At 46.1% G+C, this 26,985-nt stretch overlaps 1 protein-coding gene across 1 annotated transcript in view; it reads left to right on the plus strand.

Annotated features, from left to right (window-relative positions):
* Positions 1–26,985, plus strand: part of LOC115087279 (lysosomal-trafficking regulator-like) — a 1,534,685-nt gene that overhangs the window by 107,470 nt on the left and 1,400,230 nt on the right. Inside the window, 1 exon segment of the mRNA XM_029594260.1 lies at positions 26,418–26,579. Within this exon segment, the coding sequence (XP_029450120.1) occupies positions 26,418–26,579 (162 nt within the window).

Consider the following 26,985-nt stretch of genomic DNA (forward strand, 5'->3'; position numbering starts at 1 on the left):
TACCGCTCATAACCAAAACCTTAGTAAAGCTACAACAGGACAAGGGGACAATGATACTCATAGCCCCATATTGGCCTCGACAAGTATGGTTCCCCACACTGCTAGATCTCTCAGTCAGGGATCCAATTCGCCTGGGAGTAGCTCCCAATCTCATAACTCAGGAACAGGGTCAGTTGCGCCATCCCAACCTTCAATCCCTGTCCCTGACAGCATGGATGTTGAAAGCCTGATCTTACAACCATTCAACCTTTCAACTAATATATCTCAGGTACTTATAGCTGCACGTAAACCTTCCACTAGAAAGAATTATTCCTACAAATGGAAAAGGTTTACTTTATGGTGCACTCAGAAAGATTTAGATCCTTTCACTTGCCCCACTACCTCGCTACTAGATTACCTTTACCATCTCTCAGACTCTGGTCTTAAGACGTCATCTGTAAGGGTACACTTAAGTGCAATCTCAGCTTATCATAACAAGCTAGGAGATGCATCGATCTCCACGCAGCCTCTCGTCAGTAAATTCATGAGAGGCCTAACTCACATTAAACCTCCAATTCATTCCCCAAGCATTCAATGGGACCTGAACGTAGTTTTAACCAAGCTTATGCGTTCTCCATTTGAACCCATAAATACCTGTGACCTTAAATTCCTTACTTGGAAAACGGTATTTCTTATAGCCATTACATCAGCTAGAAGGGTCAGTGAACTGCAGGCCCTAGTAACTTACGAACCCTTCACGAAGTTCCTTCATGACAGAGTAGTCCTCCGTACACATCCAAAATTCCTTCCTAAGGTTGTCACGGAATTTCATTTAAACCAAACCATAGTTTTACCTACATTTTTTCCTAGGCCTCACTCTCACCAGGGAGAGAGAGCCTTACACACTTTGGACTGTAAGCGTGCGTTATCTTTCTATTTAAACCGCACTGCAGCCCAAAGAAAATCAAATCAGCTGTTTGTGTCCTATGATCCAAACAAACCAGGTAAAGCAGTGGGTAAGCATACTCTGTCAACCTGGCTAGCAGATTGCATACAATTTTGTTATGAAAAAGCAGGCCTTACTCTCCAAGGGCGAGTAAACGCACATTCAGTCAGAGCAATGTCAACCTCAGTAGCACACCTTCGCTCTGTACCTATTCTGGACATTTGTAAAGCAGCAACATGGAGTTCTCTTCACACCTTTGCAGCTCACTACTGTCTAGACAAAGAGGGAAGACAAGATTCAGCATATGGACAATCTGTCTTAAAGAACTTGTTTCCAGTTTAACCCCAACTCCTTCTTCATCCAACCTGCTGGGATTTCGACTGATTCATTCCAATAACAATACCTTACAGTCGTTTCAGCACCGAATGAATCAGCCTCTAGCTCGCTAATCACCCATATGTGAGGACTAGCATCCTGCTTGTCCTGGGATAAAGCAAAATTGCTTACCTTGTAATAGGTGTTATCCCAGGACAGCAGGATGTAGTCCTCACGAAACCCACCCGCCACCCCGCGGAGTTGGGTCCGATACGTTTTATTGTTTTATTTTTGGCTAACGCTATTTGCTACAAACAAAGACTAAAGGGAGACCCCTGTGGCAGGGAATATCATGACATGCTGGGCATGCTCAGTAGGCACTCTGGTGCCAGTCAAAAGTTTCATAGAAACTTTTACAGAAGTTTTCCGTACATAGGGCTCCATTACCGATGTCACCCATATGTGAGGACTACATCCTGCTGTCCTGGGATAACACCTATTACAAGGTAAGCAATTTTGCTATACTCGGGACCAGTAATAGATACACTCCTCCGAGCACGCAAGTTCTCCACATCACTAACATATAAGGATCTGGAGAGTATTTGAATCCTGGTGCGAAACTCACGGCACCAATCCACATGCCACTAAGATCCCTATCATTTTGGATTTCCTGCAAGATGGACTTCAGAAGGGTCTGTCCCTCAATTCCATCAAGGTCCAGGTGGCAGCGCTATCCTGCTACGGTCCCCGGAGTGAAGGCAACAGCATTGCCACACACCCAGGCGTTTCACGTTTCCTGAAAGGAGTCAAACACATTCGCCCGCCACTGAAGTGGCCAGTGCCCCTGTGGAACCTCAACCTAGTTTTGGAATTTCTAGCGGGACCCGCCTTCAGACCCCTTCGAGGCCTGTCCCTCCGTTTGTTAACCTTAAAGATGGTGTTCCTGCTGGCCGTATGCTCAGCACGCCGCATTTCAGAGCTATAAGCGCTGTCCTGCCGTGATCCGTTTCTCAGAATCACTCCAGGGGCTATCCTTCTTCGCACGGTTCCTTCCTTCTTACCCAAAGTAGTCTCACACTTCCACCTCAACCAAACCATATCCTTGCCTACCACGGAAGGTTTGAAGAAGTCGGAAGAAGGTCGAATACTACGCCATCTCTATATCGGCAGGCTGCTGTCCAGATACCTGGAAAAGTCAGAAGCAGTACGAAAGACGGACCACCTGTTCGTCCTTCACAGCGGGAAGAAGCAAGGGGAAGTGGCCTCACAGGCAACCATCGCCCGCTGGATCAAAGAAGTTATCAAGGCGGCCTACGTAGAAGCGGGAAAACCACCGCCTCTACGGGTCAAGGCTCACTCTACCAGAGCGCAAGCGGCCTCTTGGGCAGAAACTAGGATGCTGTCGCCTGCAGAGATATGCAAAGCGGCGACGTGGTCCTCCCTCCATACCTTCTCCAGATTCTACCGTCTGGACGTCCAGGCCAGGGAGGACACAGCATTTGTGAGGGCAATCCTGAACGGACCTCGGGCAGCCTCCCGCCCAGTCCGGGAGTAGCTTTTGTACATCCCACTTGTTTTGAGTCCATCTGCTACACGCTAGGAAATGTAGAGATTACTTACCTGATAATCTCGTTTTCCTTAATGTTTGCAGATGGACTCAGCATCCTGCCCGGCTGCCGGCATACGTAGGGATTCACCGACTCACGGTAAGCCATGTTTTTCTTATAATAGGGCATCCACCCTGCCGGGTGTCGACTCCTTCCAGTTGAGAACACTGGCGGTCTCCAGCTACTATCAATCGGTCAGGGTAATCCTGTTCATTTAATCGATCGGTCAGTTACACATATATCCATAAAGCTTTTGCAAAGAAGATTACTGAATTGCTGCACTTCCTGCGGGGGTATATGTACCCTTGCTGACGTCAGATCCGTCTCCAACTGCTAGCACGAGCACACTATACCCACTTGTTTTGAGTCCATCTGCATACACTAAGGAAAACGAGATTATCAGGTAAGTAATCTCTACATTTCTGCCTCTGGGGGAGCCCAAACATAGATCTGTTCACATCCCCTTACACCGGACCTATCCAAGTCAGATGGCAAACCAGCCTTGGACACCCTTGCCCATCATTGGGGCAAGGGCCTTCTGTATGCGTATCTTCTGATTCCCTTAGTGGCAAAGACTCTATTGAAGATTCGCAAGGACAAAGGGACTATGATCCTCATTGGCCGAGACAGGTCTGGTTTCCACTCCTGGGGGAGTTGTCCATCTGGGAACCGATCAGGCTGGGGACTTCCCCAGATCTCATGCTCACAGCCTGGATTTTGAGAAGTTAATCTTGCAGCCACTTGATCTTACAGAGGTTATGTCTCAGGTCCTAGTGGCTTCCAGAAAGTTTTCCACTAGAAAGTTCTATGGAATGAAGTCAAGGAGGTTTTCTGTATGGTGTGAACAAAAGGCTTTAGATCTGTTCTCCTGCCCCACACAAAAACTGCTTGACTACATTTTATACCTGTCGGAGACTGGCTTAAAAACCAACTTCGTCAGAGTTGATTTTGGTATGATTGGCACATACCACCACAGTGTATTATTTATTTATTTATTTATTTATTTATTGGATTTTTATATACCGCGGCACGTTTGGAACATCACCTCGGTTTACAATAGAACATAATGCAGCAACAGGCTTTACAGTGTAGATGGTACGCCTATCTCTGAACAGCCTATAGTTGTACAATTCATGGGGGGCCTGCTTCAACTGAAGCCTCCCCTAAGGCTTCCTGCTGTATCGCGGGACTTTAACCTGGTACTAGCTCAGTTGTTGAAAGTTCCTTTTGAGCCGCTGTGCACCTGTGACCTGAAGAACCTGACCTGGAAGGTCATGCTTTTTGTGGTGGTTTCTTCAGCATGCAGGGTCAGTGAAGTCCAGGCCTTAATGACTTATCCACCTTATACTAAGTTCTATCATGACAGGGTGGTCTTGTGTATGCACCTTAAATTACCTTCTAAGGTGACAGATTTCCATCTTAACCGCTCAATAGTTCTGCCAATTTCCTTTCCAGGCCCCTTTTGCACTAAGGCGGACAATCTCTGTGCAGTTTGGACTGCAAGCTAACCGTAGCCTTCTACCTGGAGCGGATAGAAGCCCATAGACTGTTCTCTCTACTTTATTTCTTTTGACAGGAATAGGTTGGGCATTGCCATTGCCAAACAGTATCCAGTTGGCTAGTAGATTGCATCTCCTTCTGTTTTACCCAGGCGAACTGCATCTTTGGGGGTCATGTCACGGCTCATTCTGTCAGAGCCATGGCAGCATCGATGGCCCACTTGCAAGCAGTTCCTGTGAAGATCTGCAAGGCTGTGACGTGGAGTTCTCTCCACACATTCACATCACATTACTGTCTGGATAGGGATGGCTGACACGACAGTAGGTTCAGCTAGTCTGTCCTCCGGAACCTTTTTTAGGTGTAGAACTCTCCCATCCTAGGGCCCATTGTTTGAACATAAGAATATGCCATACTGGGTCAGACAAAGGGTCCATCAAGCCCAGCATCCTGTTTCCAACAGTGGCCAATCCAGACCATAAGAACCTGGCAAGTACCCAAAACCTAAGTCTATTCCATGTTACCGATGCTAATGGCAGTGGCTATTCTCTAGGTGAACTTAATAGCAGGTAATGGACTTCTCCTCCAAGAACTTATGCAATCCTTTTTTAAACACAGCTATACTAACTGCACTAACCACATCCTCTGGCAACAACTTCCAGAGTTTAATTGTGCATTGATTAAAAAAGAAATTTCTCTGATTAGTTTTAAATGTGCCCCATGCTAACTTCATGGAGTGCCCCCTAGTCTTTCTATTATCCGAAAGAGTAAATAACCTATTCACATCTACCCGTTCTAGACCTCTCATGATTTTAAACACCTCTATCATGTCCCCCCTCAGCCGTCTCTTCTCCAAGCTGAAAAATCCTAACCTCTTTAGTCTTTCCTCATAGGGGAGCTGTTCCATTCCCCTTATCATTTTGGTTGCCCTTCTCTGTACCTTCTCCATCGCAATTATATCTTTTTTGAGATGCGGCGACCAGAATTGTACACAGTATTCAAGTTGCGGTCTCACCATGGAGCGATACAGAGGCATTATGACATTTTCCGTTTTATTCACAATTCCCTTTCTAATAATTCCCAACATTCTGTTTGCTTTTTTGACTGCCGCAGCACACTGAACCAACGATTTCAATGTGTTAGGTTCAGGCTGTGTCTCTCTCTGTTGCCAACAGCATGGTTGGTGGTATGCCTGTTGGTACTTGATTAGGTGTATGTTGTTCCCCTTTTGTGTGGGGGAGCAGCCTGTAACTAGGGATTCACCAGTGTGGGAGGACTAACATCCTGCTTGTCCTTGGAGAAAGCAGAGTTGTTTACCTGTAGCAGGTATTCTCCGAGGACATAATGTTAATCCTCATGAAACCCGCCTGCCACCCCATGAGTTGGGTTTCTCCTATTTTTTTTATTTTATCATAATTGTTTGTTAGGAGACTGAAGAGGAATTCTGCATGGACCCATGGTAGGGGAATGCTGGGCATGCTCAGTGTGCCTAGTTAAAGTTTCTAGAAACTTTGACATAAGTTTTCCGCATTGGGCTCCATCTGTTGATGCCACCCATGTGTGAGGTTAGCAACTCTGCTTTATGCTTGCAATAAATACCGTAAAAATTCTTTCAGAGTCCGCTTTGGAGTATATTTAATACTAAATAACTGATTATTATGCAGATCAAACTTTTCTTTTAGCTCAGCAAGTGATAATAGATATGATAGCAGCTAATCTCCATCTATTTGGCTAATACATTTTCTGTGCCATATTTTAAAAGAGATTTTCTTTATCAGGCTCAAACATTGGATTCCTTAGCGTCTAGTCAGATGAATCCAGAACAAGTAGGTTATGCACCTCTACTAGCAGATGGAGACAGAGCAAAGCTGATATCACAATATATATTGTCCTGCAGTGGCATCAGCCTGCCAGTATTCTCCGTCTCCAGCAGATGGTGGACGTGCATCTCCCTACAGGGTATTGCTTCAAGTTTTAGAAGGCGAAATAAAAGGAGATTTAATTCATTTCACTCTCCTGTGATGATACCAAATGGTTCCTCCCCTAGTTGAGAATTCCTCAGGTGATTTCCATGGTTCGTCAGATGAGTGCCTTGATCCGGTAGCTGGTTTTCTCAACTGGCGTGGACATAGCTGTTGTTATTTATTTATTTATTTATTTATTTAGATTGCGTTCAGGTACTGTAGCTATTTTGCTGTCCCCAGAGGGTTTGCAATCTAAGTTTGTACCTGAGGCAATGGAAGGTAAAGTGACTTGCCCAAGATCACAAGGAGCGACAGCGGGACTTGACCCCTGGTCTCCTTGTTCGTAGCCCACTGCTCTAACCACTAGGCTACTCCTCCACTCCTATTACAGCTGAAAGGCAGTGGGTGCAGGAAGCCGAGCACGGCGGAGACTGCATATGCCCTCTCCCCCCACAGTCTGAGATCGTCTCTGTACTCAGCCCGGAAAGGCTGAGCACAGGTAAGGTTTAAAAAAAAAATAGACAAGAGTAGAAGGGTTGTTTTGTAAGGCTTCCCCCCTTCCTGTGGTCTCCATGCTCGACATGCTGTTTCAACTTTCGTATCCACTCCCGGTGGGTTAATGGACGTGGGCAGCCTAATGGGGTGAGCAGCCCATATGGGGTAGACTCCACTGTTAGGCTTTTCTTTGTGTGCCTCATTGGTTTGCCGCGGTGGTGCTTGCAAGTGCGTCTGACTGTGTGTCCAAGTTGTGCACCCAGTTTTTGGCTGCTTAGTCTTTCGCTTGCTTTTGGTGATAGTGGTGTCCAGGTGATAGCGGCTTCCAAATTAGGCACGCACTTGTCTATGCACACATTTTGGGCCACATTGTTGTGTGCTTAAGTTTGGAAGGGCGGATGTGTGCCTAGTTTTGCAATGTCTAGCCTTGGGACACCTAAATTTTGGACAAACATTTGTATTTTATAGCATGAATTCAACTGGATGCAGACCTTCAGTTGCCTGTTAAGCATACTAACAGATGGCTGGCGCCTGTGGCTAAGAAACCTAAGCACATTTCCCTATATGCTGCCTCTTATATTTGAGCATCTAAGCCTTGTGTGCCTTCTAACTTGTGCTAGTGCTGCATAGAGGCTCAGAGATAATTATCTTCCTCTGATTTTACAAAATATGGTTCTTCTCAGCCTGATGGCAGCCTGGATAAAGACATGTCAAGAGGGGTGCTTAACCTTGGAACTCCCTTAACTGGTGCGTTAGCGGGGGACAGTAGCTCAGTGGGCACAGGTGCCTCCTGGTTTTGACGTGAATCCTTCTGCCTTGTAATTCTTTCTTCAGGCGTAGTCTTCAGCCCTGTCCATTCCTGTCAGTTCGGAGATGCTGGTGGTGACCTTTCACTTGCCCATTACTACTGTTAAGCGCAGAAGTACACCTAGATTGGGAGCAGGTCCTCCCAATAGGAATCCGGATAGCATGGATGATGATCCTGACTTTTTGGAGGATGGGGTAATTTCTCCGGGACAGGAACCATATAGGACAATGTTACGGTTCTTTTATAGAGATGAGCTTCCGGCTCCGATTTGCCAGACATTGAAGATTCTGGGAGTACCTGGGGCAAATTCTATGTCTGAGCCAAAGAAAAATCCCATTGTGGTTTCTTTGCATAAAATCTCTTGTTTTTTCCCTGTTCTGGAGGCCATTCAAGGGGCTCAGGTTTTGGAAGGCCTGTACCATCTGGATCCAGTGGTGAGAGAGTATTTGCATTTTCCGAAGGTAGATGCGCTTGTCTGTGCTGTCTCCAAGCGGACGACTATCCCCTTGGAGGGAAGAGTGGCCTTGGCTGTGCACGATAGGATTGAGGCCATCCTTCAGCAAGTATTTGAAGCAGTGGCAATAACCTTGCCAATAGCTTCTTGTTCCCTGGTGGCTTGCTCTTGTTTACTTTTCTCTCAGGAGGCCTATGAATCTGGAGTGAATTCCAGGGCAGTTATGGAGCCAGCAGATATGGGCTGCGATTTGGTCTACACCTCAGCCAGAGGGGCGGCTTCAGTAATAGTGGCCAAGTGTCAGTTAATGGCTGAGAAAGTGGTCGGCTGATGCGACTTTCAAGGCTAACCTTACAAAATTGCTCTTTTCCTAGCGTGTAGCAGATAGACTCAGGACCAATGGGTATAGTGTGCTCCTGATAGCAGTTTGAGACGGATCAGATTTCAATTTGACATCAACCCCTGACATCAACCCCTGCAGGAAGTGCAGCTCTTCAGTATTTTCCGTCTCCATAGCAGTTAGGGACTCTATGCACGCTAGCACAGCGTTAGAGTAATTTTTACCAAAGAAAACCAAATTAAGAAGAAATCTTACCTCTACAGACGAGCCCCGCTCTCCTGCGGTGACACCCGTTGGGTCCCTCCTCCAGTTGAGATTTCCCGATGTGATTTCCGTGATCCCTCGGAGGTAAGCCTCGGTCCGGCGGCCGACCCTCAGCGGAGACCTAGCCCCCGACATCGGGTGAGGCTGAGAGGCAGCGGGTGCAACCTTGAGCGCGGCGGTGAAGGTATTTTCCCTCTCCCCCCTTGCAGCCGGAGACTGCTCGGAATGAAACCGGGAAGCGCCGATACAAGGAAAGGTAGAAATCTATTTAAAAGTCTCCGGTCTCTGAAGCTCGAGGAGACGCACAGGTCGCCAGCCGGGACCAGTGCCACCGGGTTGATCTGCCTTAGCAGGGCTAGACCCCGGTCAGATCCGAGGGCCCTCCCAAGTGAAGACCCTCTGAGGTGGTCACCAGCCCTTTCGGATCAAGCACAACAAAAGGGGAACCAGCTCTGGCTCAGGCCCCAGCCATACCCCATAGTGAAAATCAGCCGACCCGTCCAAAGGAAGAAGCCATAGGGGGTAGACTTGCCCTATTCTACCAAAGATGGGTCGAGATAACTTCGGAAAAGTGAGTCCTATCCATCATTCGAGAGGGATATTACCTGGATTTCCACCACCTCCCTCCGGACAAGTTTGTGGGATCTCCCTGCCACGACCCTTCCAAGAGAATGGCAGTGGAAGCTACAATGACCAGATTACTAGCATTAGAGGCTATAACACTGTTGCCCCCACAACAAATAAATACTGGCCATTATTCCATCTATTTTATTGTCCCCAAGAAAGAAGGAACATTCAGACCTATCCTGGACCTCAAGGCGGTCAACCATCACCTGAAAATCCCTCGCTTTCGCATGGAAACCCTACGCTCGGTAATAAGGGCGATACAACCGAGAGAGTTTCTTACCTCCCTGGATCTGTTGGAAGCCTAATTACACATTCTGATCCATCAAGAGCATCAGCGTTTTCTACGCTTCTCGATCCTGGACAGTCACTACCAGTTCCGGGCACTACCTTTCGGGTTAGCCACTGCACCCCGGATGTTCACCAAGATCATAGTGGTGGTGGCGGCAGCAACACTGAGGAAGGAAGGAATCCGCGGGCACCCTTATCTAGACTATTGACTGATCAGAGCGAAATCCCCAGAAGAAAGCCACCAGGCAACCAACAGAGTCAAAACTCTACTGGAGAGCCTCGGGTGGGTGGTCAACACAAACGAGCTGCCTGCAGCCCTCCCAATCTCTAGAATACTTGGGAGTCCGGTTTGACACCAAACAAGACAAGGTCTTCCTGACACCGACAAGGAGATCAAAACTGATGACCCAGTTACGAACCCTGTGAGCGAACTTCACCCCACAGCATGGGATTACCTACAAGTTCTCTGCCTCATGGCATCCACACTGGAAGTAGTCCCATGGGAACGAGCTCACATGAGACCCCTACAACGCTCACTAGTATCACGATGGAATCCACTGTCCCAGAACTACACCGATTGGCTTCAGCTCTCGGACAGAGTTTGGGCCCAACTACGATGGTGGCTACAAGAAGCCCTTCTGAGCCAGGGAACGAGACTATCCTCACCAACCTGGATCCTAACTCACCGCGGATGCCAGCCTATGAGGATGGGGAGCACACTGCCAGGAGCTAACCGCCCAAGGGCAATGGAACGAAGAAGAATCGGAATGGAATATCAATCACCTAGAAGCCTGGGCAGTTAGACTAGCCTGCCTAAGTTTCAGTCACAGACTCCGAGACAAAGCGGTCAGAGTAATGTCGGACAATGCCACAACAGTGGCCTACATCAACCATCAGGGATGAACCAGAAGCCAACAGGTGTCTCTGGAAACAGACCTCCTAATGACATGGGTGGAAGTGAATCTTCAAGAGATCTCGGCCGTCCACATTGCCGGGAAAGACAATGTCACTGCGGACTACCTCAGCAGAGAAAGTCTAGATCCAGGGGAATGGAAGCTGTCGACCACAGCATTCCAATTGATAGTAAACCGTTGGGGAACACCAACCATGGACCTCCTGGCAAACCGGTCCAGCGCCCAAGTACCCAGTTTCTTCAGCCGTATGCGGGAAACCCAGTCCCAGGGAATCGATACCCTGGTACAGACCTGGCACAGGATACTCTGTTATAAGCCTTCCCGCCGTGGCCCCTATTGGGCGCGATCATCCACAAAATAGAACACCACAGGGGACCAGTATTTCTAGTGGCCCCAGACTGGCCATAAAGACCGTGGTACGCAGACATGCAAAGACTGCTGACAGGGAACCCCCTGCTGCTACCTCCACACAGATACCTGCTCCAACATGGACCGATCCTCCATGAGGATCCAGCTCGATTCTCTCTTACAGTCTGGCCATTGAGAAGACTCACCTAAGGAGGAGTGGATACTCGGGGGCAGTAATTGACACCCTACACCGAGCACACAAGTTCTCCACATCCCTAACATACATAAGGATTTGGAGAGTATTTGAAGCATGGTACGAGGACCACGACGACATACCACACTCAGTCAAAATTCCTGCGATTTTGGAATTTCTGCAGAACGGCCTACAGAAGGGATTGTCCCTCAACTCCATCAAGGTACAGGTGGCCGCATTGTCATGCTACGGAACCAAGAGTGAAAGTGGCAGCTGTTACGGCTGCCAGGCAGATATAGTGAAACCACAGTTTAGACCGCTTACCTGGTGTAGTAGTATTCGGAATGCAGGAGATCAATAATATATCGGAAGGCAGTCCGAGTCGGGGCAGGCGGCAAACAGAGTAATCCGAGGCACAGTCCGGGTCGAGGCAGGCAGCAAGCAATCAGAACCACAGCGAATAATCCAAAGGTCAGGCAGCAGGCAGAGTAGTCCGAGGCACAGTCCGGGTCGAGGCAGGCAGCAAGCAATCAGAACCACAGCGAATAATCCAAAGGTCAGGCAGCAGGCAGAGTAGTCCGAGGCACAGTCCGGGTCGAGGCAGGCAGCAAGCAATCAGAACCACAGCGAATAATCCAAAGGTCAGGCAGCAGGCAGAGTAGTCCGAGGCACAGTCCGGGTCGAGGCAGGCAGCAAGCAATCAGAACCACAGCGAATAATCCAAAGGTCAGGCAGCAGGCAGAGTAGTCCGAGGCACAGTCCGGGTCGAGGCAGGCAGCAAGCAATCAGAATCACAACGGAAATCCAAAGGGCAGGTGGCAGGCAACGTAGTCCGAGGCACAGTCCAGGTCAGAGTCCAAGCAGACAGCAACACAGTTCCCAGGCGAAAGCAAAACACAATCGTGGCCGAAGCAAAGGGTTGGAGACCTACTCTCTTTAAATAGCCCCAATTTCCCGCGCAATTGACTCCGTCGGCGTCTGACGTCAGGGGGCGTGGCCAGGATCGATCGCGCGAAACTCCCCTCTAACTCGCGCGATACTGGCGATTCCCAAAATGGAGGAGATCTCCCAGCACTGCTAGTCCCGCGCTGCCGATGCCGCGGAAGCTGCCCGAGTGCGACCCAGACCCCGAACGGACCCTGCCTCATGCCGTGCCGCTCCGGACCGCGAGAGAACGGTAACAGCAGCATAGCCTCTCACCCGGATGTCTTCTGCTTCCTGAAAGGAGTCAAGCACATCTGACCACACCTAAAGTGGCCGGTACCTCTTTGGAACCTCAACCTGGTCCTAGATTTCCTAGCAGGAACCTTCTTCAGACCTCTCTGCGGCCTGTCTCTCCAACTATTAACACTGAAGACAGTCTTCTTGCTGGCAGTCTGTTCAGCCCATCGTATATCCGAGCTACAAGCACTCTCCTGCTGAGAGCCGTTCCTCACACTCAGCCCGGGAACCATCTAGTAACGCACAGTTCCGTCATTCCTCCCCAAAGCAGTGTCTCACTTCCATCTCAACCAAACCATCTCGCTACCATCGCCAGATGAGCATAAGAATTCGGAAGAGGCCCGAAGTCTATGCCACCTCAATGTCGGCAGACTCCTAGTCTGATACCTGGAAAGGTCTGAATCTGTATGAAAGACGGACCATCTATTCGTCCTTCACAGCGGGAAGAAGCAAGGGGAAGCGGCCTTGCGAGCAACCATAGCCCGCTGGATTAAGGAAGTCATCAAGGCGGCTTACGTAGAAGCAGGCAAGCCACCACCTTTACAAGTCAAGGCCCATTCTACTAGAGCCTAGGCAGTGTCCTGGGCAGAAACCAAGATGCTGTTACCCGCCGAAATCTGCAGAGCGGCAACATGGTCCTCTATCCACACCTTCTCCAGGTTTTACCGCCTGGATGTTCAGGCTCGGGAGGACACAGCATTTGCAAGGGCAGTACTAAGTGGGTCATGGGCAGCCTCCCACCCAGTTCGGGAGTAGCTTTTATACATTTGGTCCTGAGTCCATCTGCTACACTCTAGGAAATGGAGAAATTACTTACCTGATAATTTGGTTTTCCTTAGTGTAGACAGATGGACTCAGCATCCCACCACGGCTGCCGTTACTTATGGAATTCTCGGGGGACATCCCCTTGAGCGAGTGATTTACGGGTAAGCCATGCTTTCCTTCATCTAGGACACCCATCCTACCGGGTGTCGACGTTTCTCGGTTGAGGGCACTGGCGGTCTCCAGCTATAGCCAATTCAACCAGTTCAAATTAATTAAGTTATCCAAGTTATAAAGTTAATCAAGTTATTCAAATTATTCAGTCATACATATATCCACAATGCTTTTCGAGGAGAATACTGAAGAGCTGCACTTCCTGCAGGGGTAAAGGTACTAGGGCTGACGTCAGATTGAAATCTGATCCATCTCCAACTGCTTTCAGGAATACACTATACTCATTGGTCCTGAGTCCATCTGTCTACACTAAGGAAAACGAAATTATCAGGTAAGTAATTTCTCCATTAAAAACTTGGCCTTGTTTAGGAGTGAGTTGGAGAAACTGGCAAGTAAGTGGGGCAAATCCCTGGTTCCTCGGTTGCCAGAGGATAAGAAGCAGATGCCGTGCGCCTTTGGCATGAGAAGTCATTCCAGGGCATCGAAGTATTTTTAACCCTACAGAGGAGCGGATAATATTTCTGAGCAGCTAATATGTGCATATTAGGAGACTGTGAAGGTATTTAATTTTATCTTGTCCTTCTGTGATTTTTTGGTCTTATTCACTGTTTCTTATGCAGGGTGGCCCATGGAAAAGTAGCCCTCCTCCAATACCAGTGCATTGGAGGCAGGCTACCTTTCCATGGGCCACCCTGTATAATTTTTACCCTCTATTTTTATTAGTATTTCCTTTTAATTAGTTTTATTGTATTGTTTTAATTTATTTATCTTTAATCATTTTGTTATATTGTTTAAGCCATTTGATATGTTTGATTTAACCTGTCTTATGATTATTTATTTGCTCTTAAACTTTTTTAACATTGTAAACTGTTATGGTTATAAGTTAGAATGACGAAGATGATCACGTGATGCTGGTAGCGTGATCGGACGCAAGACCGATCGCTCCGGGGACCCCCCTCCATGAAACGCTGGCAAACTCGATTTAATCCCCACATTTTTACTTACAAACAGCGCCCAGGGAGTCATCTCAGTTTTGTGACCTTGTGGGGTTTCGCTGCCGCACTCAAGCGTCGCGATGGCGGCGAAAGCCGAGAAGAAGGAAAAAGCGAAAGGGCCCGATTTGAAAATGGCCGATGCCATAGAGCAAAATGTGGTCCCGGATGGACCGGATCCGACGGGGACTGATATCGCCGCGACTGTTATAGCCGCATTGGAGGGTCTCCAATGCGGCTATAACAGATCTCCACACAGCTGACTGGGGTAAGCGAACAGCTAGCAGCCATCCAGAATCAGATGTCTGCCGCGGAGCAGCGGATATCTAACTTGGAGGACAAAATGGAGACAGAATCTACTGCAATTCAGGGCCTTCAGGCCTCATATCTGGAAGTACAATCTAAACTGGACAACTTGGAAAACCGTTCCAGGCGGAACAATATCCAGATAGTAGGCATTCCCGAAATTGTTCCTGATTCAGCATTAGGCTCCCGATTGGAAAATTGGCTGATGCAGGAACTGTCCCTGGGCACGCAACATGGAGCTCTACATATTGAGAGGGCATACCGTTTAGGGGTACCTCTGTCTGGACCCCAAAACCATAGGCACCCGCGTGTGGTGATCTTCAAAGTTTTGAACTTTGCTCACAAAGTCCAAACTTTAAGGGCTTACAGACAGCAGAAGGAATTTACATTCGACGGAGGGAAGGTCCTTTTGTTCCAGGATTATTCTGCGTCAGTAGCATCTCAGAGGAAGGCTTTTGTGCCCACATGCTCTCAGCGAATCTCAACATACGCTCTACGTTGCTTTTCCCTGCCAAGCTGCGAATAGCTCATGAAGGAGAAACAAAGTTCTTCACGGATCCCAAAGTGGCAGCAGCATTTGTACAGAAGCTTCAAAATGGGTGAAGAGACTCATGGCCCTCGGGCCCTTACAGTCTTGGCGTTGTATTGTATGATATTGGGCCTATCACTTGGAGTGGGCTCCGTTACATTCATACATAAGTTTCCTAGTTTGTCACTGGCTTTAACATGATGTTCTTTTGTTTGCAGAGGGAGGTGGGTCCTCTCAGCGCACGTTATCTGCCGGACCTGGGAGAGATAAAGGAAGGATATGGGGGCCTTTCTCTCTCCTACGGGACGATTAGTTGGGAAATTTGTTGGGAAGTTTGATGGGGGAAGCACTGGGAATGATGGTTCTTTCGTGGGTTTATCTATTGTAACAGGGAATTGTGACAAATGTTGGCAAAGGGGTGGTCCTGATACTAGGTATGGGCGAGGGTCTGAGCTGGGGGACCCTCTGCCTCATTTACTATTGGCTAGATCTGCTATACATAACCTGAATATTTTTAGGGACAAATGGTGACTACATGATGTTGCACTTGGAACATCTGTGATATTGGATCTGTCACCAAGCGTTATAATATTCTGCAGGCCCTACAGAGGCGGAAGGTCCAAATAGCACTTTTACAAGAGACCAGGCTCACTGATTTAGAACATACAAAGCTGTGGAAGCAGTGGGTGGGCAAGGTTTTCTACGCCTCCTCCGGGGGCAAAAAGGCCGGGGTGGCTATTTTATTACATAAGGCACTTCCATATGCCCTGAAGCAATCTTGTCGACCCTGCAGGGCGGTATATTTTCGAAGAACTTGAAATATATGGATGAACCATTTTTCTTGGTAATATATATGCACCGAACACATACTCCCAAGTTTTTAATCACAGATTTTCATCTGTCTACTTTTATTGGGGGGGGGGGGGGATTTTAATATGGTTTTAGATTCCACAATGGATAGGCAACCCTCCAGACCCTTGTCCCACTTGGATTCATCGAGGGGTCTCCCTTTTTTGTGTCAATATTTCGGTCTCATAGACACGTGGAGAGCTTTACACCCCCTGGATACTGAGTTCACACATATCTCCCGAGCTCATGGGTCTCAATCCAGGTTGGATTATCCATAATACAACTGGAAAAACAATTGACACGGGCCAAGCAGAAACTTAATTCACAACCCACTCAGGAGAACTGTGCCTCCTTCTACGCTACTCAGGATATTCTGCACGAATACATTCAACAAAATAATTGCGATGGAGAAGGTACAAAGAAGGGCTACCAAAATGATAAGGGGAATGGAACAACTCCCCTATGAGGAAAGACTAAAGAGGTTAGGACTTTTCAGCTTGGAGAAGAGACGACTGAGGGGGGATATGATAGAGGTGTTTAAAATCATGAAAGGTCTAGAACGGGTAGATGTGAATCGGTTATTTACTCTTTCGGATAGTAGAAAGACTAGGGGGCACTCCATGAAGTTAGCATGGGGCACATTTAAAACTAATCTGAGAGAGTTCTTTTTTACTCAACGCACAATTAAACTCTGGAATATGTTGCCAGAGAATGTGGTTCGTGCAGTTAGTATAGCTGTGTTTAAAAAAGGATTGGATAAGTTCTTGGAGGAGAAGTCCATTACCTGCTATTAAGTTCACTTAGAGAATAGCCATGGAATAGACTTAGTTTTTGGGTACTTGCCAGGTTCTTATGGCCTGGATTAGCCACTGTTGGAAACAGGATGCTGGGCTTGATGGACCCTTGGTCTGACCCAGTATGGCATTTTCCTATGTTTCCTTTCCTATTTCCTAAAAGACTCAGAAGAGTCTTCTTTATTATAAATATAAATTCTTTTGTTTTGGTAATAAAGCGGGCAAACTTTTGGCGGGCCTTGTTAAGTCTTGGGAAGGATCGTCTTATATCAAAGCCTTAAAAGATGAGAAGGGGCACCTCAAAACATCCGCTCGGGCCACTGGTGAAATTTTTACTTGGTATTACCAGGCGCTGTACACGAGGGAGCCGGTCAACCGAGCAGAGGCTCAAGCCTACTTGGCTGCACTCAATCTGCCCCAAGTCACTAGTGCAGATTTGCAAATGCTAAACGCACCCATCAGTAAACTTGAGGTTGAAGGGACAATAAAGCTCGCTATCTTAGGCAAATCTCCAGGCCCCGATAGTCTCACTAACGAGTTGTTTAAGATTCTTAGTGACATATTAGTACTCCGTTCAACAGGTTTTTGATTCGTTGTCCCAAGAAAACTGCCCGGGATGGCAAGCGAATCGTGCCACTATAGTTGTTCTGCCTAAACCGGGTAAAGACCCTGAACTCCCGGGCTCCTATAGGCCTATTTCACTTATTAATTGTGACCTCAAATTAATGGCCAAGATTATGGCCGACTGCCTAGCGTCTTTTTTTTTTTTGTACAAACTCCTCTCTGCTCCGCAGGTGGGCTTTGTTAGAGGAAGACAAGTGGTCACCAATGTCTGGAGGGTTTTAGCCTCTCTAGCTTACTCCACCTCCCATAAACTAAATACCCTCCTTGTAAGTTTTGATGCCGAAAAGGCTTTCGATAGCGTCAATTGGACTTTTTTATTGAGACTCTCCGTCATTATGGCTTTCAGGGAACATTTCTCTTTTTTCTTATGACTATTTATAAAGCTCCGCAGGCTAATATTTGGGTTAATGGCGACTTTTCCTTGGATTTCCCACTTTTTAGGGGAACGAGACAGGGTTGCCCTCTGTCCCCATTTCTTTTTGTGCTCACATTGGACCCCGTCTTACGGCTTCTGGAAGCCACGGAGGCGATAGGCATATCCATGGGCCTCCGCATGTTGAAATCGTCAGCCTTTGCAGATGACCTCTTACTATACCTGGCAAATCCGTCTAGGTCCTTGCCTATGGCTCTGCAAACCATTCAGACATATGGTCGGCATGTCGGTTTAAAACTTAATTTAGATAAATCGGAGGCATTGCCGATAGGGGACACAGTGCGAGCAGACTGGGTGGGGTATTCCCTCTGAGGTGGGCCTCTAGGAAAATAAAGTACTTGGTGGATATGGCTGCCTACTGATATTCAGGAGCTTTATGAAGTTAATATACCTGTCTTGCAAGGTAAAACTGATGCCTCTTTGCTGTCCTGGAGATATCTGCCGCTCTCTCTTATTGGGCGTATTCATTTGTTAAAAATGACTGTGCTTCCTTGCTGGTTGTATGTTTTGAGTGTTCTCCCAATATTATTAAAAAGATCTACTTTGATGCAGTATCAACAGTCAGTGACCAAATTCTTATGGGGCGGCAAGAAACCGAGACTGGCTATACAACACTTGATGCGACCCGTCCAGGCAGGGGGCTTTGGTCTCCCAGACTTAAAAGTTTATGGTCATGCTATCAACCTCCGCCACATCGGAGACTGGCTTTTAGACACTGAATTCTTCTCTGATACACGCCTTGAAGCTCAGCTCTTGGACCCGATAGTCCCCAGATATGCCCTACATATGGCGAGAACTGTTATCTACAGGTATTAGCTCCGGATTATTACTACGACATTGCGAGGGACATGGCGGTGGCTATTGCGCAAATGCTCCCTGCCAACGGATTCCTCACCTTATTTGCCCTTGCGGGGTAATGCAGCATTTCCAGCTGGCATGGGTATGTCCTGATTCACGCAGTGGGAGCAGAACAGTCTGAAGTGTATTGACCAATTGTTTCAAGCAGATGGCTCAATTATGGACTTTTCTACTCTTTTCTGAACATTTGGGATCCCTCCTACTGACTATTTACAATTCTACCAAGCTCACCATTATCTCCACACTTAAAGAGATTTGGACGTCACCAATCCTAATTGGTCCTTTTTACGGGAATGGTTTGACATCGACCATCCTAAGAAACACTCTATTTCTTTTTATTATAAATATTTGGAATCTCGTCATAAATCTTGGACGACAGACCAGATACGACTTAAATGGCAGATAGAACTATCTCAAGTCATTCCACCAGTTCCATTTAAGAAGGCTGTCTGTCTTACCCCACAGGTGACTATCAATACTCTGTTACGGGAGACCCGTTATAAGATTATATATCGGATGCACATCTCACCTCATCAAGCATTTAAGGTGGGGATCGCAGCTACAGAGATCTGTATCAAGTGTCAAGCTCCAGGAGCCCACCTGGGCCATGCTCTTTGGAGTTGTCCTCAAATACAATGGTTTTGGAAACAGGTGTTCAGACACTTCAAAACCAGTCTTTCTATTGTGGTTCCGTACTCTCCGCTTGAGGCGCTCTTTGGCATCTTCCCTTCTACTTATCAGGGTCCTACAGTTCAATCACTTTGGATCACGAAACTTCTTTTATTCGCGTGTAAAGGCATACTGGCGGTATGGCGAAGCCCCACAGAACTGTCTCTGACGGCATGGCAAGCTTCAGTCTTGCACCTGCTTACCTTGGAAACTCTCAACACGAACCAGATGACTCCAAAGGCCAGACGGAAATTGAGAATTATGTGGATGCCATACATTATGTCTCTCGCTCGAGCTACCAAGTATCAGTTTCTAAATCGTTTGGACCTGTAACTTGTCATAGTGACCATACCGTTGAGTATATGGGTAAATGTAACATCAGGACTTGCTAGAGACATAAAGTTCCTGGACGTAATAAATGATTGCTTCATGGAGCAATTGGTTCAGGAACCAACAAGAGAGGGAGCTATTTTAGATTTAATTCTTAGTGGAACGCAAGATTTGGTGAGAGAAGTAACTGTTCTGGGGCCACTTGGCAACAGTGATCATAACATGATCAAATTTAAACTGATAACAGGAAGGGGGAAATTAAGTAAATCTGCAGCTCTAACATTAACTTTGATAAAATGAGGAAAATAGTTAGAAAAAAACTAAAAGGTGCAGCTGCAAAGGTTACAAGTGTTCAACAGGCTTGGACATTGTTTAAAAATACAATCCTAGAGGCGTAGTCCATATGTATTCCGCGCACTAAGAAAGGTGGAAGGAAGGCAAAACGATTACCGTCATGGTTAAAAGGTGAGGTGAAAGAGGCTATTTTAGCCAAAAAAATCCTTCAAAAACTGGAAGAAGGATCCATCCAAAGAAAATAGAATAAAACATAAGCATTGTCAAGCTAAGTGTAAAACATTGATAAGACAGGCGAAGAGAGAATTTGAAATGAAATTGGCCATAGAGGCAAAAACTCATAACAAAAACTTTTTAAAATATATCCAAAGCAAGAAACCTGTGAGGGAGTCTGTTGGACCATTAGATGACAGAGGGGTTAAAGGGGCTCTTAGGGAAGATAAGGCCATTGCAGAAAGACTAAATGAATTCTTTGCCTCCGTGTTTACTAATGAGGATGTTGGGGAGATGGTTTTCAGGGGTGATGAGTCAGACGAACTGAACGAAATCACTGTGAACCTGGAAGATGTAGTAGGCCAGATTGACAAACTGTTACAGTTTTGGCTGCAGTGCAACCGCCTCACCACCAGGGGTCCCTCTAGTGCTGGCTTTCCTGACAGGCCCAGTCCATCTCCTCTGTCCACTCTATGCTCTGGGTGTGCCCTTATAACCCTGCCTGACAGTTGCCTCGGTGCTTCGGCATCGAGCTCACCTGGGCTCCCTGCTCTAGCCCTGCGCGGCCTTCGGGCCTTTCCTTGCCTAGCCCTGCGCGGCCTTCGGGCCTTTCCTTGCCTTGCCCTGCGCGGCCTTCGGGCCTTTCCTTGCCCTGCGCGGCCTTCGGGCCTTCTTCCTCGCTTTTCTTACCTGGCCTACGGGCCTTCTGACCTGCCTGCTCTGCTTACGGTGTGTGGCCTACGGGCCTTCTGTGTATGTGTGGCCTACGGGCCTTCTGACCTACTTGCCCTGTCTACGGTGTGTGGCCTACGGGCCTTCTGTGTATGTGTGGCCTACGGGCCTTCTGACCTGCCTGCTCTGCTTACGGTGTGTGGCCTACGGGCCTTCTGTCTGTTTGTGTGTGGCCTACGGGCCTTCTGACCTGCCTTGCCCCGCTTATGGTGTGTGGCCTACGGGCCTTCTGTGTGTGTGTGGCCTACGGGCCTTCTGACCTGCCTTGCCCCGCTATTGGTGGGTGGCCTACGGGCCTTCTGTGTGTGTGTGTGTGGCCTACGGGCCTTCTGACCTGCCTTGCCCTGCTTACTGTGCCCTGACCCAGCCTGGACCCAGACACTGCTACTGCTGCCTTGCCCTGACCCAGCCTGTACTTAGACACTGCTACTTGCCGCCTGCCCTGACCCAGCCTGAACCCAGACTCTGATACTTGCTGCCTGCCCTGACCCAGCCTGGAACCTGACACTGTTTCTAGCTTCCTGTCTCTCTCCACCTGGAGCCACCCTGCTGGGTGGTGTTCACGACTCCTGACCGGAGCCCAAGCGTAACACAAACTAAAGAGTAGCAAATCACCTGGACCGGATGGTATGCATCCTAGGGTTCTGAAGGAACTCAAAAATGAAATTTCTGACCTATCATTAAAATCATCCATTGTACCTGAAGACTGGAGGGTGGCCAATGTAACCCCAATATTTAAAAAAGGCTCCAGGGGTGATCCAGGTAACTATAGACCAGTAAGCCTGACTTCAGTGCCGGGAAAAATAATGGAAACTGTTCTCAAAGTCAAAATCGTAGAGCATATAGAAAGACATGATTTAATGAGACACAGTCAACATGGATTTACCCAAGGGAAGTCTTGCCTAACAAATCTGCTTCATTTTTTTGAAGGGGGTTAATAAACATGTGGATAAAGGTGAACCGGTAGATGTAGTGTATTTGGATTTTCAGAAGGTGTTTGACAAAGTCCTTCATGAGAGGCTTCTACGAAAACTAAAAAGTCATGGGATAGGAGGCAATGTCTTTTCGTGGATTACAAACTGGTTAAAAGACAGGAAAGAGTAGGATTAAATGGTCAATTTTCTCAGTGGAAAAGGGTAAACAGAGGAGTACCTCAGGGATCTGTACTTGGACCGGTGCTTTTCAATATATATATAAATGATCTGGAAAGGAATACGACGAGTGAGGTTATCAAATTTGCGGATGATACAAAATTATTCAGAGTAGTTAAATCACAAGCAGACTGTGATACATTACAGGAGGACCTTGCAAGACTGGAAGATTGGGCATCCAAATGGCAGATTAAATTTAATGTGGACAAGTGCAAGGTGTTGCATAGAGGGAAAAATAACCCTTGCTGTAGTTACACGATGTTAGGTTCCATATTAGGAGCTACCACCCAGGAAAAAGATCTAGGCATCATAATGGATAATACTTTAAAGTCGTCGGCTCAGTGTGCTGCAGCAGTCAAAAAAGCAAATAGAATGTTAGGAATTATTAGGAAGGGAATGGTTAATGGAATGGAAAATGTCATATGCCTCTGTATCACTCCAAGGTGAGACCGCACCTTGAATACTGTGTACATTTCTGGTCGCCACATCTCAAAAAAAGATATAGTTGCGATGGAGAATGAGAAGGTACAGAGAAGGGCAACCAAAATGATAACGGGGATGGAACAGCTCCCCTATGAGGAAAGGCTGAAGAGGTTAGGGCTGTTCAGCTTGGAGAAGAGACGGCTGAGGGGGGATATTTTAGAGGTCTTTAAGATCGTGAGAGGTCTTGATCGAGTAGATGTGACTCGGTTATTTACACTTTCGAATAATAGAAGGACTAGGGGGCATTCCATGAAGTTAGCAAGTAGCACATTTAAGACTAATCGGAGAAAATTCTTTTTCACTCAACGCACAATAAAGCTCTGGAATTTGTTGCCAGAGGATGTGTTAATGCAGTTAGTGTAGCTGGGTTCAAAAAAGGTTTGGATAAGTTCTTGGAGGAGAAGTCCATTAATGGCTATTAATCAATTATACTTAGGGAATAGCCACTGCTATTAATTGCATCAGTAGCATGGGTTCTTCTTAGTGTTTGGGTAATTGCCAGGTTCTTGTGGCCTGGTTTTGGCCTCTGTTGGAAACAGGATGCTGGGCTTGATGGACCCTTGGTCTGACCCAGCATGGCAATTTCTTATGTTCTTATGAGTATTTTCAATATTTCACAGATTAGACAATATTGGACCTTTTGAGACTGCGTACCCTGTTGACAGGAGTGTTTTGCTTTCTGTTTGGCCATCTATCGGTCGTGGTTATGGTATGTAACAGAACCAATTATGTACCATACGTTATCTTGCTGTTTTCTTTTGTATGCCTTAAAACTCAATAAACACAATTTCAAATAAGTTAGAATTACGGTATATAAAAGTTTCTAAATAAATACAATTAAAATTAAGCTCTGGAATTTGTTGCCAGAGGATGTGGTTAGTGAAGCTGGGTTTAAAAAAGGTTTGAACAAGTTCATGGAGAATAGCCATTGCTATTACTGGCATCAGTAGCATGGGATCTACTTAGTGTTTTGGTACTTGCTAGTTCTTGTAGCCTGGATTGGCCACTGTTGATAACAGGATGCTGAGTTTGGTGGTCCTTCGGTGAGACCCAGTATGGCAATTTCTTATGTTCTTATAAGGAATTACCAATATTTACCTGAAAACAGTGTCGAAGGCAACTAATAGAAAAAGTAAAATCACTAGATATGATTGGCCAGTATTGAAGCCCCTTAAAATGGTATCTGTTAATTCTATCAATAAAGATTCAGTGTTAAAATGTTTTCTATTATTTTATTATTTTAAGTATATTGTAAACCATTGTGATGGAATGTTTTCTAAACGATGGTATATAAAACTTGATAAAATCGAATTGTAATGGAAAAAGCATGGGGTAGATTTTCAAAGATTTACGCGCGTAACCCCCGATAACCTACCCCTGCGCGCACCGAGCCTATTTTGCATAGACTCGGTGGTGCACGCAAGCCCCGGGACGCGCATATTTTCTGGGGCTTTCCCAAATGGGCATTCCAGGGGCGTGGAGGCAGTCCCGAGTGCTCCGGTAAAGTGGCCCTGTACCAGGGCATGGCGCGCCGGCAGCTGGCCTCAGGAAGGCGTAAGTTTGAGAAAAGGTAGGGGGGGGGGGGATTTAGGTAGGGCTGGGGGAAGGGAGGGGAAGGAGGGGGGGGGGGTTTGCTGAAAAAAGTTCCCTCTGAGGCCACTCTGATTTCGCGATATCGCATGTTATAAAATCGGGTGTGCATTTGTGCGCGCCAGGTAGCGCACACAAATGTGCCCCGCGTGCGTAAGAATAAAAATCTGCCCCTATCCTATTTGCTTCAAGATGCTCTGCCAGTTGAATTTGTACTATTTTCTCCATTATATTAGCAATTAATGGTAAATTGGAGATGGATCTAATGTTATTTAGCTATTAGTTTCAGAGTTTTTATTCTTTAAAATTGGTCTCTTTGGGGGCACTAGCGTTTTGCCTTTGAACGTCCTTTCTGATTTCCCGACATTTCCATTAGAATGCCTCATTCTGCATGCAAGTGGAGGGCAAGAGAGCATGTTGGCTCAGCAGCTCTCTCCTCTATCCCCTCGCTTGGTCCAGTGGATGCCTACATCTGAAGGGAAGCCTTAGCTCCGGGAGAGTGCTCGCTGGAGGGAGTTTGGGGGGACGCTGAACCGGACCCCCTCCCTGAGCTGTCGGCATCTGTGTTCCCGTAGGAACGGGCGGCCCCTGCTAATCCAGCTGAGGCACGCTCACAGTTCCAGTGCTATGATCGGGAGCCGACCAAGGACACAGCTGGCAACTGGTCTTTCTCTGAGCCTGATGGACTGGAGAAAAGTGTTTCTCTGTCACGGAAGATCCTTGATGAAGCAGGAAAGGCTGCTGGTAGTGCTGTTTTGCAACACGCTGGAGGAAACTGTGCTAATATCCCACAACTTCATCTTGTTGAACTGGTAAGGCCTGCAACTTTCAATTTGGAGGTTATTTGGGAAGCAATTCAAGCTTTGAACCATAATATTATTGCCCAAATAAATCCTCCCCTCAAGGATGCTAGATTTGAATTTTCCATTTAAATAACGGGAGAAAGAATCCAGGGAGAATAAGAAACTTTTTGATTCCCTTAAAGTTAAAATTGAGAGTTCTTCAGCCTTACAACAAGCACAGATTCTTCAATATATATTAGAAAATATGGAAAATCTGATAAGGGAAAGGAAATCTCTGGTGTATTAATTTTCCTAAAGTCCTGCATGTCCCACCTAAGGATATGTTGAAAAGGTATTTATTGAAATACTTAAGATTCATGAACAGCTCTTCTCTTAACTTCAAGAGTATATTATAGTCCTTTTTGAAAGAAAGGTTCCCTTGATAAGGATAATATGCAAGATCTCTCATCTATAGAAACACCTAAACTGGATATCACATCAATATTGTAATCATCTGAAGAAAATCTGAGTACACCAGCTACTTTGTCTCGTTTTTGCTTGAGTCTATCAGAAACTGGATTCTTAAGAAATATTTTAAACATCAAATGGAACTCTCTTTGAAATTTAGAGTACAAATTTTTCCTGATCATGCCAAGTCAACACAGAAGATGAGGCGTCAATTTCTGTTAATGAAGCCTAAAGTTTTAGAGCTTGGAGCTTTTTTTGCTTAAATTTCCATGTAAATGTGTGGTAAAGATTTCTGAGGTCTCTTATGATTTTTATCAACCTTCTCTTTATTGTCAAAGTAGGAAGACACTCTTGTTCTTCACCAGTTTCTGCATGTTGAGTACATGTTCCAGTAACTTGTCCCCTCATATTTTTTAAGCTACCCCATTTTAGTTAGTTTTTCTTGGTCATTGGACTTGAAATAATTTTCCTTTGGGTAGTGTACTTGGATCCCCTTAAGTTGTGGACTAGAGATGCACGTAACATTTATAGGAAAGTTCCCTCAGAGTCTGCTCCTTAATTGGAGCAGACTGATAGAGAACTGGGGAAGGACTGATTGTGTCGCCGCGCGTATTTTGCTACCCTACACCCCTGCGCGAGTCACAAGCCACCCACACGTGCGCACGGACATCGGATTTTATCTAACTCTTATCTCATACACACAAATAGATATAAAGAAACAAATATGAGTTACTAGGGGGTGTGCGCATACATATACTATATATTCACTTACACAGTTCTTCTTTAATATTGTACTAACATCTGAATTCTGTGAAAATCATTTTCCAATGATAAAACATATACAGGTGAATAGAAAATGAAGAATCCCATTCTGTTTGGTCAAAGAATGTATCAGATGAAAGCATGTATATGTGTAATGCAATAGAATATCATACTGTATATTTAATTTTGTTTTTCTTTTTTGCTTTGAATGTAGTATAGTCCTTAGTAATGGTATTTCATTTACATCTGCTTTCATTTTAGCTGTATTTGAGAGGTTTTTGTGACTTGATTGTGTACATTCATGAATTATGTTTTCTGTTATATATAACTAAACTTTATCAACTAATTTTGTTTTTGTTTAGAGATTGTCTGTAGAGCAAATACTCTTGGAAATGAGAGAACAACTAGCTCAGTCTCGAGTTGTTGAAACTGAATTGGCCAAGCCTCTGTTTGATGTTCTACTTAACATTGCTTTGTCAAATTATTCTGCTGATTTTGATCATTCTGAAGAAAAAAATGAAAAGGTAAGACATTTATTAAATTCTGTATCTGAAATTATGAATGAAATTTTTCATATTATGGTGATCAGGCATGCATATTATACCAATCTCAAAATCAAAACCACATAAGGATATTGGACACTGATGTGGGAGAACAGGGTCAATACAAAAACTGGAAGGCTCTGATCCTCCTCCTCCTTGTGATGTGTGAATTAGTAGTATATGACTCTCAAGGGATGAAAACAGAAAAAAAAAAAAAAAAGAACTTGGACATAAGCCAAAGTCAAGGAATAATTATTTTTATCCTTGGAACTTTTATTCACCTAGGACAAGCAAGCTGGTAGTCCTTACGCATGGGTGACATTGGATGTAGCCCAGTATGGAAAACTTATGTCAGAAGTTTCTAGAAACTTTGGTACATCGAGCATGC

The sequence above is a fragment of the Rhinatrema bivittatum genome, chromosome 3, assembly GCF_901001135.1.
Source record: "Rhinatrema bivittatum chromosome 3, aRhiBiv1.1, whole genome shotgun sequence".
Lineage (NCBI taxonomy): Eukaryota > Metazoa > Chordata > Amphibia > Gymnophiona > Rhinatrematidae > Rhinatrema > Rhinatrema bivittatum.